The 17,889-nt window shown below is 37.7% G+C and overlaps 1 protein-coding gene across 3 annotated transcripts in view; it reads right to left on the bottom strand.

Annotated features, from left to right (window-relative positions):
* Apool (apolipoprotein O like) overlaps positions 1–17,889 on the bottom strand; it is a 51,970-nt gene that overhangs the window by 25,078 nt on the left and 9,003 nt on the right. Inside the window, exons 2-3 of one of the 3 annotated variants that reach the window (XM_057760065.1) lie at positions 6,154–6,260; positions 5,516–5,620 (exon numbers count right to left, since the gene is read on the bottom strand). In XM_057760065.1, the coding sequence (XP_057616048.1) occupies positions 5,516–5,620; positions 6,154–6,234 (186 nt within the window). In that variant the 5' untranslated portion in view covers positions 6,235–6,260. The remainder of the gene's footprint in view (positions 1–5,515; positions 5,621–6,153; positions 6,261–17,889) is intronic. The other 2 variants (XM_057760066.1, XM_057760067.1) reach the window with 2 other exon arrangements.

Genomic DNA, 17,889 nt, shown 5'->3' with positions numbered 1-17,889 from the left:
TCAAACTCATGATTTTCTCACCTCTGCTTCCTGAGTCCTGGGATTACACATGGGGATCACCATACCCAAAAGACACATTAGTTTCAATTTTTGCGTTTTTAATTGAATTTTATTTAATTATGTGTACATATGTGTGCTCGTGATTATGCACACATATGCTATAGTGTGCACATGGAGGTATATGGGAACTGGTTTTCTCAGTTCACTATGAGGATTCCAGGGATTGAATTTACGTCATTAAGCTTGGTGGCAAGAACCTTATCTTAGTTAGCATTTCTACTGCTGTGATGAAAACAAGACCAAAAGCAAGTAGGGGAGGAAAGGTATATTTGGCTCAAACTTCCACACTATATAGTCCATCATAGAGGAAGTCAGGGCAGGAATTCAAACAGGCAGGAACCTGGCAAAAGGAGCTGATGCATAGGCTATGGAGGAGTGCTGCTTACTGACTTGCTCCCCCTGGCTTTCTCAGCCTGCTTTCTTATAGAACCCAGAAACACCAGCATGGCTAGGCCCTCCTCCCTCAAACACTAATTGAGAAAATGCCTTACAGCTGGATCTTATAAAAGCATTTTCTCAGTTGAAGTTAGCTCCTTTAAGACAACTCTAGCTTGTGTCAAGTTGACATAAGACTAGTCAGCACAGGTCTTTACCTGCTAAGTCATCTCACCAGCCCTTAATCCTAGCAAAATTTTAACTGTAAAAATCTGGAAACAATCCAAATAGTCAAAGGGGAATGTACACAGTTAAATTAGATCATATCCACACAATGGACTATTGTAAATTAGGGCAAAATTTAAAAACTATAATCACTGTAACCACAATGCTGGGCATCATGGTGTATGCCTTCAATCCCACTACTCAGGAGGCAGAGGCAGGCATATCTCCACACGTCTCAGGCAAAACTAAACAATGCTGCTAGTTCCAGGCCAGTTGGAACTACATAGTGAGATCCTGTTGCAATGAAAATAAATAAAAATCAGTTACAACCACATATAAAGATAAGGATGAACTTCAAGAAAGTACTATTAAACCAAAAAGCTAAGATATAGAAAATTACATGCAAGCATGTCCCATAAATATATAAATCAAATGTATATAAACACCCAAATTGCTTAGCAAAGCAGATAAGGTATCGTAAAGTGTTTTAGTTTAGTTTGTTTGTTTGTTTGTTTGTTTGTTTTTAAGAAACTAATAGAACTGGAGAAAAGGCTCAGCAGTTAGAAACAGTGGCTGCTCTTCCAGAGGACCTGAGTTAAACTCTCAACACCCATAAGGCAGCTCACAATCACCTTTAACTCCCATTCCAGGGAGGATCTGACACCCTCTCTGGCCTCTGAGGGCACAAAGCACACATGTGGTACACAGACAAGCACACAGGCAAAGCACCCATATTTACATTAAATAAAATTCAAGAGAAAAAATAAAATAAATAAAAAGGGAACAATACAAACTCAGTGGAATCATGGTTATAAGTCAATCTAAAGGGAGAATACAGGAGATTTTGCCTTTTTCTCTAAACTGAGTAGCAGCCACATGGTTATCCACTATGGTTTTATATTACTGTTATTTATACCTTTCAAATGTCAAACACACTCTAACCAATATTTAATAAAAAACAAATGCAAATATAAAAATTATGAAAATAAACAAGAACTGATTTACTTAAAGAAATGATCTCATCCTCAGGGTGTAGCACTTTTCCATGGACGTTGGTGAGAATATAATTGAGACGCAAGTTTCCAGAATAACAGAAAAGGAACTAGATGACTAATGGTTTTGGATCTGATCCACTAGGAACAAACATGAGAATAAAATGATAAGAGAGTAGATGTAAAAGATACCTATGTGATATGGTACATATGCTAACTCCCGTTTGCCTTGCACATTATTCTTGTTTTATAATTAATTAGGTCTTTGCTACCTATACTAGGATTAAAGATCTTTTCTTTTCCCTTTCAAACTAAGGCTTGAATTTAAATTCATCACATACCTATGTGTATTTATGAGTGCCATAAATATATAATTTATATTAAAGATGATATAGATTAGTTACATATAGGTACAAATATAGATATCAGGTATATTATAGAGTGCCATCCCCACCCAGAAAAGAAATATAGATGTGGTAATGTTAATTTCTATGTTTGTCCATCATAAAGTTTTGGGATTTTGCTTTTTAAGGATAGAGCTGGAGAAATGGCTCAACAGCTGTTCCTCCAGGGAACCTGAGTTCAATTCCCAGCATCCACTTGGCAGCTCACAACCACCTCTAACTTCTGTTCTAGGGAGAATCCCTGGCCCTCAAATGACAATAACATAAGTTAAATTCATGACAATGAGGGATTTAGAATAGAAATTTCCAGGGATATTCATGGCTTTATCATTTGTTCTACTGTTCTACAAATTTCTTGGTTAAAAGATGTTTATCTCATAGCCCTGTAAAGTTTTCTATTGAAAAAAGATTTAATTATGCTTACTAAATGGCACTCAATAAAGCAAGAACACATTGATCCTTTTTTAAAAGATGTTTAACAAGAAAAGTTGAACCAAAAGGTTTTTGTTTAGCTAGAAACTTAACAAAAATTTTAAAAGACCAGAACACCTCATTAAGTGTATTTGGATTTGGTTTTAGATTTAAACAGAGGTACTATTCACATTACACGATAAAGGTGCACTAACATTTTGTGCACACATCACATTTTCATCCTTTTGACATTTTTTTTTTTTTTTTTTGGTTTTTCGAGATAGGGTTTCTCTGTGGCTTTGGAGCCTGTCCTGGAACTAGCTCTTGTAGACCAGGCTGGTCTCGAACTCACAGAGATCCGCCTACCTCTGCCTCCCAAGTGCTGGGATTAAAGGCGTGCGCCACCACCGCCCGGCTCCTTTTGACATTTTACATTCCTAAAAATTAGATCCTGACTTTTAAAAATATTTCCTAACATATAGCTAGCAATCAGCCTTGTTTAATAAATAAATGAATTATTTTCAATTAAAATGTACTTGGAAATTCTGTATGTTCTATAACAGCAAAACACACTAGTTTCGATGTTCAAAATATGAGTCCTATCAGAGAAGGTGGCTGACTGGAAACTGCTGCCCTGTGACCTGGTGAAGGAGAGGAGTGAAAATAAGAAAAGGGAGATTAAAATTCTAAAGAAATAAAGAAAATAAGGGCATCAGAAATTCTCAAAGTGACTTGCTATTTAGTTTTCTCTCAACTTAACAGACGCTAGAGTCATCTGAGAAGAGAGAACTTCAGTTGAGAATATGCCTTCGTTAGAATGGATTGTAGGCAAGTCTGTGGGCATTATCTTAAGTAATGATTGATGTAGAAGGATCCAGTCCACTGTGGGTGGTGCCACCTCTGGGCAGGTGGTCCTATGTGGTCTAAGAAAGCAAGCTGAGCAAGCCACGAGGAGCATGACAGTATCATTCTTCCATGGCCTCTACTTCAGTTCCTGCCCTGGGTTTCTGCTCTGACTTTCCTTCATGATAAGCTGTAAGTTGTAAAGATAAAATAAACCCTTTCCTTCTCAAGTTGTTTTTGTTCATTGTGTTTATCATAGCCATAGAGAAAGCAAAATAAAACAGGCAGTGGGAAGGTATCTGAAAAGCAAGGAGAAAAAAGACTCATGTTAGAGAAGCCAAGCTGAACAGCGCTCCATCTGCATGGCTCACTTTTGGAGGTTGGGAAGCAAAGGATGCCTTCAAAACGTAAGCCAGGCAATCCTGGTGAAAGAGACAGAATGCCCTACTTCTAGGATAACCCCCAAACCATAACAAGCCTCAGCACCAGTTCTAAGTTTTGATGAGAGAGTAATTCCTCCAGTGGACAAGGCATCAGGAGAGATTCCCACAAGTCACTCTAAGGGCAGGAGTTAGGCACTGTAGTGATAAAGAATTCATTATTTAAAACTGAGATGCCTGGAGGCCTGAGAAAAGGGGGCAACGATAAGTCAGGGAGATTAAATTTCATCTGCCCCAGCCCTAGGATAAGAGAGGGCCCTGGGAAACACTTATACAGAGGAAGTGATAGGACCAGACACCTACAGGCAGAAGAGTAAAGGTGGCATGAGGCTCATGGGACCATAGCTCATCAACTGAGAATAGAACTGGCGTTTGATAGCTCTGGGCCTATGCTCGGTATGTGAATTTATCTCCAGAACCACCACCTATAAACCCTGCTCTGCTATAGACATCAAGAACTGTGAAGCTCTGGTGATTTACATGATACCCTCACCTGCATCCATCCAGCAGAGAATTAATACTCAGAAGATCTTCAAAGTACAAAAGCAAATAGCAGTAATATGGTTGCTTCTCATAATCCCAACCTAATTGGAAAACACCACATAACTAGAAGATGAGCCACCACAGAGGGTACAAGCTGAGTAAAAACCTGTCCAGCATACAGACTGCAAAGGGAAATGCGGACAGCAGAGCCCCTGTAATACAAGTGAAGGCATATATGGCAGACATCAGACTCTTTTCTAATAAAGGCTCAAAGCCAGCAGAAGTCACGGACAAGACAATAGTGCTTAAACTCAAGTGCCCCCCATCATGAATATAACCAGGAGTATCCAATTTGAAGGAGCCTAAAACAAGCTGTTCCAACATTTAAATGTTATCTTCCCATGTGCTTCCCATTTTCTAAGACCCCATTCATTTTTCAGTCTTCTCTCATATATTACATCCTGACAAATTTCCCCTCCCTCCCCTTCCCCAGCTTCCCCCCCCCCACCTCCCTTCTCCTCCGGATATACCCCACCTCCAACTCTCCTCAGAAAAAGACGAACATTCCAAGGACATCACTCAAACACACCATAACATGCTACAATAAGACCAAGCACCAGGCACATACCATCACATCTAGGATCTACGAGACAACCCAGTAGGGGGAAAAGGGTCACACCAGCAGACAAAAGAATCGGAGACAGCCTATGCTCCCACTGTTAGGAATCCCACAAGAGCACCAAGCTACTTACTCATAACATATATGCAGTAGCCCTAGGATCTCGGATCTCTGCAACCCCCATGAGTCTGAGTCAACTGATTCTGTGAACCATGTTCTCATGGTGTCCCTGACCCCTCTGCTTTCTCCTATCTGATCATTCCTCCACAGGACACCCTGAGCTCTGCCTATGTTTGGGCTGTGGGACTCTGAATTTGTCCCTATCAGTTGCTGGATAAAGTCTCTCTGGTCTCTGTGATGACAATTATGTTAGGATCTGGTCCCAGAACACTGTTTAGGCAAGACAAACTGTAGGTAGAAGATTTTGTGGCTGAAGACCCCATTCTTAATGGCTTGCTACTAAGAAAAATATCACCATTTTTGAAGTTACAATTTTGTGTTTCTACTAAATAAATATATTATATATTTTAGATATCTCATAGCTATTTCTTTATACTTATAAAATATATAATATCTATTATGATAGATGTAGCAAAACACCTACATAGTGTTTCCATTATCCCTATATCATTCAAAATTCACAAACTTTGGTAGGTCAATTACCTGTTCTGGTCTTACTAGCTGCTTTTTGGGTTCCTCTTCTTTGGCCAGATGTACATTTACAGATGCATATATCAGACCCGCGGGCATAGTTGTCAACTTTCCCATCTGAAAAAGACATATCAAAAAGACCACTGTAAGTAAAAAGATCCTCTGTTTCTAAGTCCTGATAAGTATTGGGGGAATCTTGAGAGATATATTAAATATTCAACTATTTCAAATTACTTTATACATTTACATAAACCCCTTGTGCTGCCCTAACTCTTGTAGAGTGCAAAAATCTTACTGTCTTCTGCCAAGTCTAATTTTAAATGAACATATATTTCTAGAAGTGGTAACATCCCTTGCCGAGCATGCGCAAAGCCCTAGAGTGTATTTGATACTACAGAAACCTACTGCGGCAGGTAGTGCATGCTGGTAATATTAGCACTCAGGAGGTAGAGGAGAAAAATCTGAAGTTCAACAGTGATTCTTGGCTACGTAACAAGTTTAAGGCCAGCCTGGGCAACATGAAACTGTGTCTCGCAAACCTCAAGTGACTGCCTGATAAGATGGCTCAGCAGGTAAAAGCACTTACAAGTCTGAGAACCTGAGTGAAATTCCTGATACTCATATAAAAAGCCAGCTGCAGCAGCACACACCTGAAATACCTGGGAAAATGGAAGGTAGAAACAGGAAGATCTCCCAGAAGCTCTTGAACCAGTTAATTTGGAGTATGTCATGCCTCAGAAAGAAAGAGAAATCCTGCCTGGAAAAGTTGAGAGTTGTCATCCTCTGACCTCCACAACCACAGCATAGCACATGGATGACTGCACTAACACATACACATATCACACAGGCACGCATGCAATCAAAAATAAAAGCGCAGGTGAGATGACTCAGCTAGTAAGGGTGCTTGCCGTCAAGCCTGACCACCAGCATTCAATTCCCCAAGGCCCAGATAAGAAAAGAGCCACTTCCACAGACGAGTTGTCCTCTGACCTCCACACAAAGACAGTGACACATGTTCACCCTGGCGCATGCAAAATAAATAAATGAAATATAACTCAAAAACATGGAAGATTTGGGACTATTCTGTTAATATTATGCTTTCCAGAATCATCCACTTTCTTGAAAATTTTATATGCCTTTAACTGTGTGTCAAGCCTATAAAACTAGGAAAGAGAACAAGAAAGGGTAAAACCAGACAGCATGGAAGAACAAAAGTGTGCAAAAGCACAACAATGACTTAAAAGAGCAAAAGAAACTGGGTACAGGACAGAAGTGGGGGTCAGGGCAGGGTAGTGGAAAAGATGAGTGGAGAAGACAATCTACTGAAACACATGTAGTTTGGAAATGCCATGGTATCTAATACCCTGTATGAAAACGTAAATGCAATTTTAAAACAAAGAAATATTGGGGCTAGAAAGATGTGTCTCAATGGTTAAGAGCACATACTGCTCTTGTAGAGGATCCAAGTTCAGTTCTCAGCACCCATCTGGCAGTTCACAACTTCCTGTGACTCAGCTCCATGGTATTCAATGCTTTAGGCCTCCTTTAACACCTGCACTGACACACAACACCTCCACATTCACATAATTTAAATTGTGCTTCACTAAAATTTTTAAATAAAGAATCAAAATATCACTCACTCCAAGGAGGCTGCAAAACTAGTTTTTACTTCAAAGCATTGCAGTAAATTATATATATATATATAGTATAATTTTTTAAAAATAAAAAGATTATTAGTTATTTTAATATGAGAGAAAATTCACAAATATAATTTATTTGAATTCTTTGTTTTTAGCATATCTCTTCAGTATCGAGAGGGAGGGGGAGTGGACTAGGGGGAGGAGAAGTGGAGTGGGGATAGGGGGAGGGGAGCGGGGGGAGGGGCAATATGTGGGAGGAGGGGGAGGGAAATGGGAAACGGGGAGCAGTTGGAAATTTTAAGTAAAAAAGAATAAAAAAAAATAAATAAATAAAACATTTTTAGTAAGACATTAGTGTCTGGCTGCAAAGTGGCTCAGTGGATAAAGCACTTTCCATACAAATAAGAAAACTGGAGTATGGATCCCTGTCATAAACTTTAAATACTTGAAGAGCCTGGAAATCAGCATATAATGCCAGCACTCAGTAAATAGACACAGGACTCCTAGAGACAAGCTGCCTAAATGGATATGCTAAAATAGTGAGTTCCAGCGCTCTGGGTTCGGTAAGAGATCCCACCTCACTGAATTAAACATGGAAAGTGATCAAGGAAGATAAGTGATATCAACCTCTGGCCTATACATACACACATACAAGCAAGTGCTCTCACATATGTGTGCACTCACATACAAATAAACATGCATACACACCACACACACACACACAGGATATTTAATGCCACTACTTCTAAGTGGCAAACAGTTATAATCCCAGCACTAGGGAAGCCAAGGCAGGAGGGCAAGTTCTAAATCAGATCTGGCTTTACAAGAACTTTCAGATACATGTGTCTTGATAATTCTGCTGTTGTTCCTAGATACACAATGTATTCGTGATTAACCAGATCATTAATGATTACAATCCAAAAATTCAAAATTATTAGAACTGATGCCATAAAGCATGCTTACCTATGAACTTAAGGAATTTTGATACTAAAACCCTAAGATGATTATGTGAAATAGGTCAAGTCTTATAGTATTTAAAAACTATTTTATTCCCAAGATAGTAATCCCTAGATAAAAAGAAAAACACCTTTGAAGTATTATAAGATATGGACAATCTTAGAGTAGTTACATTATTTCATGCAATACAGTAATATCATCTAGACTTTAAAATAAATTCACATGAATTGGTTGGTAATTAAGATCTAATACAAAAACAAATTAGCATACTTTATCCATTTTAAGTACAAGTTAAAACAGTGAAATAGATGGTACCCCATCCATAAAAAGGACTGGTTGATGGCACAGCATGCTGAAACAGTAAAACAAGGGTTGGCAAACTACAATGTTGGGCCAATTCTGGACTGAGTTCTGAGCTAAAATAATGACTGTAAAGCATACTTTAAGGTTTCTAAAAGGAAGACTAAATGTTACTACAGACCTCACATATTCCATAGAGCCAAAAGTATTATCTGACCCTTAACAGAAATACTACAAAACATTGTCAATTCCTGATTTAAAAACAAATAAAAACAAACAAAATTATTTTTAAGTACCAGAGGAATTTAAGAATACTATAAAATTATAGGGTAAGGCTGTCAATTAATCAAGTAGCATTAAAATTAGGAAGAGGTGCTCTGGATTTAACAAGAATGAAAGAACTTGAGCTAAAACTATTTCTAACTGCAAAAGTAACAATTTGTCAAGGGCAAATTATAAATGATTTTTTAAAAACCAATGAGAATTAAAACTGGTTCCTCCCAAAGGAGAGCAGGCCTTAGGAAGAGCACTCTGTAACATAAAGATTATAAATAGCAAAGATAAACAGCACATAACTCTCTCACCCCAGTACAACTCATCCCTTACCAGCATTTTTATAATGAAAATAATTGATTCTTGTTATTTGTGACTGCTCTGCTGTATAAAGTAGCTGGGAACCACAGTTCCTGGGGAAAACCCAAGGTTAGCTTCCCGTGATTCACTGGTTTAATTTTCATCAATATATAACCTCGTTTCACATTCATTTCTAATTCAAGACATTTTGTTTAATATATTTTATTGATTCATTAACACTGACCTCATGGCCAACAGCACTGTAACTCATGTTTGGACAAAGCTAATCAACATCCAAGGAAGTGGAGGAGGGAGCAGAAAAAGCAGAAGGATGAGGAAGAGGCAAACAATGTCACACAGACACTGTAATGAAATTCTACTTAGGTTATGAGTCTCAGTTTACTAACAGGAGAGATAATATGTAATTCAACAGTTTATGCCAATGAGTGTTAATAACATAGCTATGCACAAACGACTACAGGACACAAATGATTAGAGGAACCACCAACCTAGCCAAGCCCTTCTCATCTATTTGGTAAAGTAGTAAAAAGACAGCAGATTTCAGAGTCAAATTTGAATGTAAATTAAGGTTCTACTTTTTATTCATGATGTGGCTCTGAGAAAGTGAATTCATGTGTCAATGTCCATATGTCTAATGTCACCTATCACAAAGGTATTAACACAGACAAAAGGTTCAGTATATATTAGCTGTTACTACCACTATCATCATCATCGCTGTCATCCTTAGTCTCTCCTAGCCCGTGGCCACGACTCTATAGTCTCATCTTAACTCCAGCCAAGTGTAATTGCCTCTGTCAAGTCAAGATAATTTTATTGTCAATCAGATCACCATCCTGCATCAAGAAAATAAATTGGCTTCCTCTTTCCTAACACACTGCTTAAAACCATTTTTTACCTTTCATGTTCTCTGTAATCTATCTCCAATCTATACAGGTAGTCTTCTTTCTCCCCAACTCTTATCCTGAGCTTTTTATTTCATCTGTCACTGGCATGACCATTATTTCCCCAAGTAGACTATTAACTCTTTAAGGTCAGAGGTAGAATATATACTTATTTTCTCTGCCAGCGATGACAGCTTTAACTAGATAGATATGGAGATTCAATAGAAAAGATGTGGGCCCCAAAATTTGTGAATTAATTGTTTATCATTTACTTTTGATAGCTTCTCAGCCTTTCAGCTAAAATCAAGGGGATCATTCAGTCCTAAAAACAATTTGCTCATGAAATCCACCACGACATTTTAAAATGTCAGATCTAATAACAGCAGCAAATGCTGTGGGCAGGTTAGAATAGCTTCACTGCTGGAGAAAACTGAAGCTGGCCTACATTATATAATCTGTTCTCACAGAATTACAACCACAGTATTTAGCCTTTTGATCAATATAATTCAGAAAAGTGATTGTATTTTCTACTTGCTCAAAGAAAGAGAAATCATATATTAGACACCTGTGGTAACATGCCTCAGCAGCTGCTTGGCACCCTGGAATATAGCTATGCAACAAGTACCACATGCAAACAGCTAGCTGGCCTTTCAAATTGAGATTTGCAAAATTCAATTGTGCTTGCAATATTGCAGGTATAAAATGCTTTTAAAAATTTGGCTCAGGAACTGAGTGTGTCTATTTCCAGTACCTAATGAGCTGTGACAAGTTGAGATTAGTCATCAAAATACAGGCCAGCCATTAGCAGCATAATAGAATTTTGTGCTTTCCAGTGCCCTGGGGCTAGTTCACTTGTGAACATCTAAAAGGCAAAGGTAAAAATGGTATCACTGAAGGAACACGAGGCTGTGGAACAGAAAAATTGGGTTCTAGCCTCAGCTCAGCAACTAGTTCACTATGTGACCTTTTGTGTACATTATGCTTCAGATTCCCCACTTTTGAAAGGAGGTTGAACTACAAATCATCCAGAGTTTCTTCTAATTGTGAGAATGTGTGATGGTAAATGACAATGATAATTTGCAAGAATATGATTTTGTAACAAATAAGCTATTGTCACCTTTTTCCTCAGAAAAGGAAAGTCACCAGAAGTAATTGCTTTATATTTAGTGATGTTGCACTGATTATATCATAAGTTTTACTCACATCAAACATTGTGAATATGGAAACTACAGGGAAATTCTAATAATTTAGAAATAAAGGTTACTATTAGAAGAGGTGCCCTAGCAGCAGGGAGAGGAGTAAGCAAAGAAGACTCAGAGAGAGGAGAATCCAAGGGAATAGCAGGGAAGGAAAGGGGATGGAGATATGATGGAGGAAGGTCATTGGCTAATAAAGAAACTGCCTTGGCCCATTTGATTGGCCAGCCTTTAGGTGGGTGGAGTAAACAGAACAGAATGCTGGGAGGAAGAGGAAGTGAGCTCAGACGTGATGCCGTTCTTCTCCAGGGCAGATGCAATGAAGCTCCAACCCAGGATGGACATGGGCTAGAATCTTCGCGGTAAGTGCACCTTGGGGTGCTACACACATTAATAGAAATGGGCCAGACAGTGTTTAAATGAATACAGTTTGTGTGTTGTTATTTCGGGGCATAAGCTAGCCAAGCAGCTGGGAGCAGGGTGGCAGGAATGCAACCCGCAGCTCCTTCAACAGAGATATGAGAGGGGAAAGCAGAAAGAAGACTCAGAGAAAGGAAGAGAGAGAGAGAATACAAGGGAACAGCAGGAGAGGAAAAGGGATGGAGATATGAGGGAAAAGAGAATCAACTAGAACACACTTTATTTCCAAAGACATTATAATATTTAATACTTTGTATATTAATTTTAAAAATTAAATTAAGGGCTAGAGCAATGGCTCAGTGGTCAAGAACATTGGCTGTTCTTCCAGAGAACCAGGGTTCAGTTCCCAGCACAGATATGGTAGCTTACTGCCATCTCTAACGCCAGTTGCATGTTCTCCTCTGGCCTTTGTGGGCACCACACACAAGTGGTGTAGATAAATATACAGAAGCAAAATACCCATACACATGAAATAAAGAATGCTAATATTAAATACACATAATTAAGAACTAGTGCCCCAAATTAATTTGAATACTTCATTCTGAAGTCCTACTTTCTTCTTTCTTTTTTAATTACCCATACTTATTTTGTGTGTGTTCTGAGATGGATAGCTGCCATGCACAAATGTGAAGGTCAGAGTATAACTTGAGGAAGTTTGTTCTTTCCTTCTACCATGTAAGCCCTGGGGTTCAAACTCAGATCTGCAAGTATGGAGGGCAAGTACCGTAAACACAAAGCCATCTTGCTAGACCATCTATTTTCTCTTTTGACAGGGATAGTAGAATGGGTAAGAAAAGGAACAATACAAAGTATTACTAAACATGATAGATGCAGTAGAAATAATTATCATTATTTGATCAGCAACTTAAAAGTTCTGAAACCTTCAGATAAAGAAATAGCATCTACTCACAGCACAACTATGCTCAGTCCCAGATCTGCTCTTAAGCAAATAAGAAAAACCAGTTAGTCAAGTCTTATTTATAAAAGGAAGTATTTAGGGCAGATACTTAGGGCTCTCATCACAGGTGATATCTATTTTATGATTAATTAAAATTAATTTAAGTTAGGTCTTCTATACCACTAAGTCACATTTCAAGGCCTCAGTAGATAGATGTGTCTCTGGTGATAATCTACGGGGTAGCACAGACTTAGTTTCTGTTATTGAAGAAAGTTTTATTGAACAGTGTTGCTTTGGAGTTGCAACATTTAATAACTTGTCATTCTTTCAAAAAGAAGAGATTAAACTATTATCATATCATTTTAAATTCTGTATCTATCTATTCAGAGCATATATATGTTGCCTTGAAAGTTAGTCATGGTCACTGTGGAGAAATGCAATGGTGTTATTCTTCCAAGAAGGATAAAGGGAAATACTAAAAATGAGAAATGTTACCCTCATATGGGATGGGTTTTCCTGAAAGATGGCCTAACTCTATAATTCAGTGAATGGTGGTCATAAAAACATGCATATATTTGATTTACATTTTTCTCAGTCTTAAACAAAACACAGACGCTATTCTTGGGACATAAACACAGAAAACAATTGCCTCCTCTTCCCCAGCACTGTCTCTGAGGAAACATGCCATCCATTATTTTCCTAGCTTTGTGTCTCCTTTAGCATTCCTTCAGGATTCTTCTGACTAAATTGTGGATCACGCCGGGCGGTGGTGGCGCACGCCTTTAATCCCAGCACTCAGGAGGCAGAGGCAGGCGGATCTCTGGGAGTTCGAGGCCAGCCTGGTCTACAAGAGCTAGTTCCAGGACAGGCTCCAAAGCTACAGAGAAACCCTGTCTCAAAAAAAAAAAGAAAAAAATAAAAAATAAATAAATAAATTGTGGATCACTGCCCCAGAAAACGTCATTTTTGAAAACAGTTCACCATTTTTATTTTAACTTGGGGGTGGGGGCAAGGGAGTAGTTCAGGCACCACAGTGCACACATTGTGTTCAGGGGACAAGTTTGAAGTCTGTTCTCTCCTACCTATGTGGGATCTGGGATGGAACCCAGGTCAGCAGACTTGTTCTACAAGTTCTTTTACCAGATGAATTAATTCACAGACCCAAGAACTGCTAGATAAGGGCTCACAATGAAGGTTCCCATAACCCTTAAATTAGATGTGGTTTCTCATGCTACTTTGAACCTCACCATTTTCATCTTACATTGAAGCAAATAAATCTAAGAGACTTTATAGCCAATTTATCTCTGGGTTTGTACCAGGTACATAAGCATAGTTTTTAATGGTAATTATTCACTATTACCTTGAATTTTAAAAAATATTTTTATAAAACATGTGAATATCAATTTTGTATTCCCAGCCTAACAATGTTATGGGGACATATAATCAAGTAAAATCCCAAATATCTGAAATAAGAAAGGAGAAAATCATATTCTTCAGAAATAAATATTTTCCTTTACCCATATACGACTTTATTAATACATTTGTTTAATTTAAAAAAAATCAAGCAGTGCAATTTAAAGAAGATTCATTTTACTGTTCTGACACTTTGGAAAACATCTTCTCCACAAATCACATTTAACCTAAGCATTAAAAAACAATAGTAGCAAATAGAGACATAGGACACATATGTGAAAGTAAAATATTCGGAAGATATCAGCTATCTAAAACCTTTAGTGAAGTCCTAAAATCATGAGGAGTGATGCAGGAGGGACTTCTATCTATCTGTTGCTTTCATTGGTTAATTATTAAAGAAAACTGCTTGGCCTGATAGGCCAGCCCTTAGGTGGGTGGAGCAGACAGAACAGAATGCTGGGAGAAAGAAAGCAGAGTCAGGCAGACGCCATGCTTCTCCTACCCAAGACTGATGGTGGTTAGAATCTTCCCGGTAAGCCACCACTTCATGGTGCTACGCAGATTATTAGAAATGGGTTAATCAAGATGTGAGAGTTAGCCAGTAAGAGGCTAGAGCTAATGCGCCAGGCAATGTTTAAATGAATACAATTTGTGTGTTGTTATTTCGGGTGTAAAGCTAGCCATGCGGGAGCCGGGCTGACGAAATAGCCCACTGCTCCTTTTACAAGTGTAAGTCTGGGCTGGAGGCATGGCTCAGTGGTTTAGAGTCCTGCTCTTCCAGAGACCAGAGTTCAGTTCCTAGCACCCTCTTTAGGCAGCTCAAACTGGCCTATACTTCTAGCTTCACAGAATTGGATACCTTCTTCTAATCTCCATGGACACCCCACACACACACACAAAAGTTGCACACACACACACACACACAAATATTTTAATTTCTGTCAATTTAAAATTAGATAATGTTAGATATTTCTGTATTTATTTTTAAAATCTAGTCTGTCTTTAATACAGATTTATGTCAAGGCTAAGAAGTACAAAATAAAAATTGGTATCTCACCCTAATTATAAAAATCCAGTTTGAGAACTAGTAAGATTCACCTACTTCAAAATTGCTAATGTTCTAATGCAAAGGTAGCAATGTAAAATGAGAACTTAATTCTTATCTCTAGAACAAAAAAGTTGTTAAACAGACTGTCTTACTCTTTGTGATGAACTTATTTTTTTCTGATGTTTGTGTTTCAGACTTATGCCTACTTAGAAAAGTGTCTTAACAAAGTCAAAATTTATTTCAGAATCTATTTTGTGTTGAAGTCTTTTAAATGAAAACTTTGTAAGTAATTTAAATTGACTCTACCACAATTGGTGCCTCATGTATCTGTGGCTACAAACATATATAGCTGTGCATCAAATCTTTATATTATACACTTATAATTTATATTATATTATAAAAGCATGTAAGAGTCATACATGCAAAACAACCAACAAGTATTATTTCTCAGCACAATGTGGAAGGAGAGACAGTAACAGGTTGTAGCCATCCAGAGCAAGTCTGAGCAATGGGCACAGCATGCCAGAAAATGTACAGTATATCCTGGGACATGGGCCATACGCTATCCTGGATAAGAATGAGAGACAACTCAAAGATTGTGCATTATGGAGAAATAACAACAACAACAAAAATCTTCCCAACCCTTTCTCTCCTTCTGAAAGACTCCCCTGAGTCCTAAACTGGATAACTTAGTACTAAAATGTGTCCTCAAAACACCCTGCATTTTTCAACTTAAAAAAAAATCTTTTCTCTCTCTCTCCAATGACCAATAAAGCTTATGATATTTGTCTTGGCCACGGGCACATGCAACAATAAGCATGATGTATATATTTAATAAACATGGATAAATGATTTGATTGATAGGTAAATGGGATGTTCCAAATGCCAAAAAATATTCCTCTCATCTACATAGGTTCACCTATTTGTGTTCTTTAAAGAAACAACCAATACAAATGATGGTGTCTTGTCATGCTGAATTGAACCTTGCTAATGTTTTTTGTCTTTGGTCTCTTTAGTTGTTAACTCCTAAAACCAACTGGCACCTCCTTAAAACAGATAACGATGGGATTTCAGAGACCCTCTCACTCTCTGGATACAATGATTTCATTATGTGTATGGTATCATGCTGACCTCTTACTGTCTTACATTGCTGAGGGATAATGCTTTTGTACACTGTAAGGATTTGTCACTTGCACTGGTTTAATAAAACACTGATTGGTCAGCAGCCAGGCAGGAAGTATAGGCAGGGCAACTAGATGAGGCGAATTCTGGGATGAGGAAAGGAGTTGCAGTCACCAGCCAGAAGCAGAGGTAGCAAAATGAAAATGCCTCACTGAGAAAAGTTACCAAGTCACGTGGCTAAACTTAGACAAGAATTGTGGGTTAATTTAAGCTGTAAGAGCTAGTTAATAATAAGCCTGAGCTAATAGGTCAAACAGTTTATAATTAATATAAGCCTCTGTGTGTTTCTTTGGGACTAAATGGTTAGAGAACCAGGCAGGACAGAAACTTCCATTTACTTTACATAGTTAAACAGGCATTAAAAACAGCCATTCTGGAAAATCTTGCTAATTAAAACCTGGAGATATTGTGTGTGTGCATTTGTATGTATGCATAATATTCTTATATACTTATTAAAAATTTATATATTTAACACATAATATTATATATAACACTGTCTCTCTATATAATATATATACTCTAATAAGTATTTTGCTAGTGTACATCAGAAATACTTGTATATGATCTATTTGTAATAACTATCACTGTTCCCCAAATTTGTAAGAGATTTTGTTTGAGTGTCAGTGCTAGAGACTAGTTCTACTAAGACAAAGATTTTATACTTTGTTATAGAAATAGTTTTCAAACAGTAATTCTGTATAATTATGCTAATTGTTTCTTGATATTTTACATGTATAGATGCCTCAAACTATGTAAACCTTACAAAGATGAACAGGTACTGGATATTTATAAATATTTACAATTAATTTTCAAAATAGTTTTAATCTTGATGGTTATGCTTCTTTAAAGTCTTATAGCTAAACTGTCAACCTTCTATAAAAGTACAGTTACTGACAAATGACCCTGAACAGTTTTGAAATGCTAGGACATTACCCACATGATGAGCAGAAAGAACTTCAGGTATGCCAGAAAGCAGAGCTGCTTCTACTACACTTCAGGTACTTAAAATTGAGCCAAAAGAGATTACTGGCACTAATTCACTGACATCTGTCATTTACCCACCCCGTTCAATGTAGATCAATTCAGACGCACCAGGACAAATATTTCTCTGACTTCACAGAAAAATGGAGAACAAACCATCAGCTGGATAATCAGTAATGCCTTCAGAGAATATTGTTTGGAGACAAAGGGGAAGTGATAGAAACTGAAATAAAGTCACACTGGTTACAGTAGCACTTCCCATAATCCCAGCATTTGGAAAACTGTAACAGGAAAACCTGGAGTGTGAGGCCAACCCAGGCTTCATGATGACATCCTATTTTGAATGAACAAAATGAAGTAGCTAAAGTAACTAAAAGCCAAAAGGTTATAAAAAATGGTTCTGATGCACTGCTATCTGACACTAACTAAATGTGTTTTAATTAAATTGTTTATTATATTTGTTTCAAGGAAACTTATTCCACCGCAAGACTGCAGTATTGAAACAGAAAGTGAGAAATTATAACTGGCATGGCAGAAAATACAGCTATTTTAAAGAGATACTTAGGTTTCTCAATCTGACTTTCAGACAACTGAAGCAATGAATACTAAAGAAATGGGAATTTCTCCAGGAATCTCATGCTAGAGCAAGGAATAGGCCCCAATCAAACGGAGAACTTGTGTCTTAGAAAGAATTTCACACAGTTCTAACAACTTGTTAGACTACCTTAAAGGATGAGACTGAATCTCACACAAGAATGGATCAATGGTGGGCAGGACCACACCTTGTCTGAAATTGCTTAGCTGTGCAAATCCTTGATTTTCTTCTATTTTAACTTTAATCTCACTTCAGGCCCCCAAGATAGACTTGGGGGTTTC

Source organism: Chionomys nivalis, chromosome X, assembly GCF_950005125.1.
Source record: "Chionomys nivalis chromosome X, mChiNiv1.1, whole genome shotgun sequence".
Lineage (NCBI taxonomy): Eukaryota > Metazoa > Chordata > Mammalia > Rodentia > Cricetidae > Chionomys > Chionomys nivalis.
Note: the sequence above shows the minus strand (reverse complement) of the source record. Positions and strands in the feature narration are given on the sequence as shown.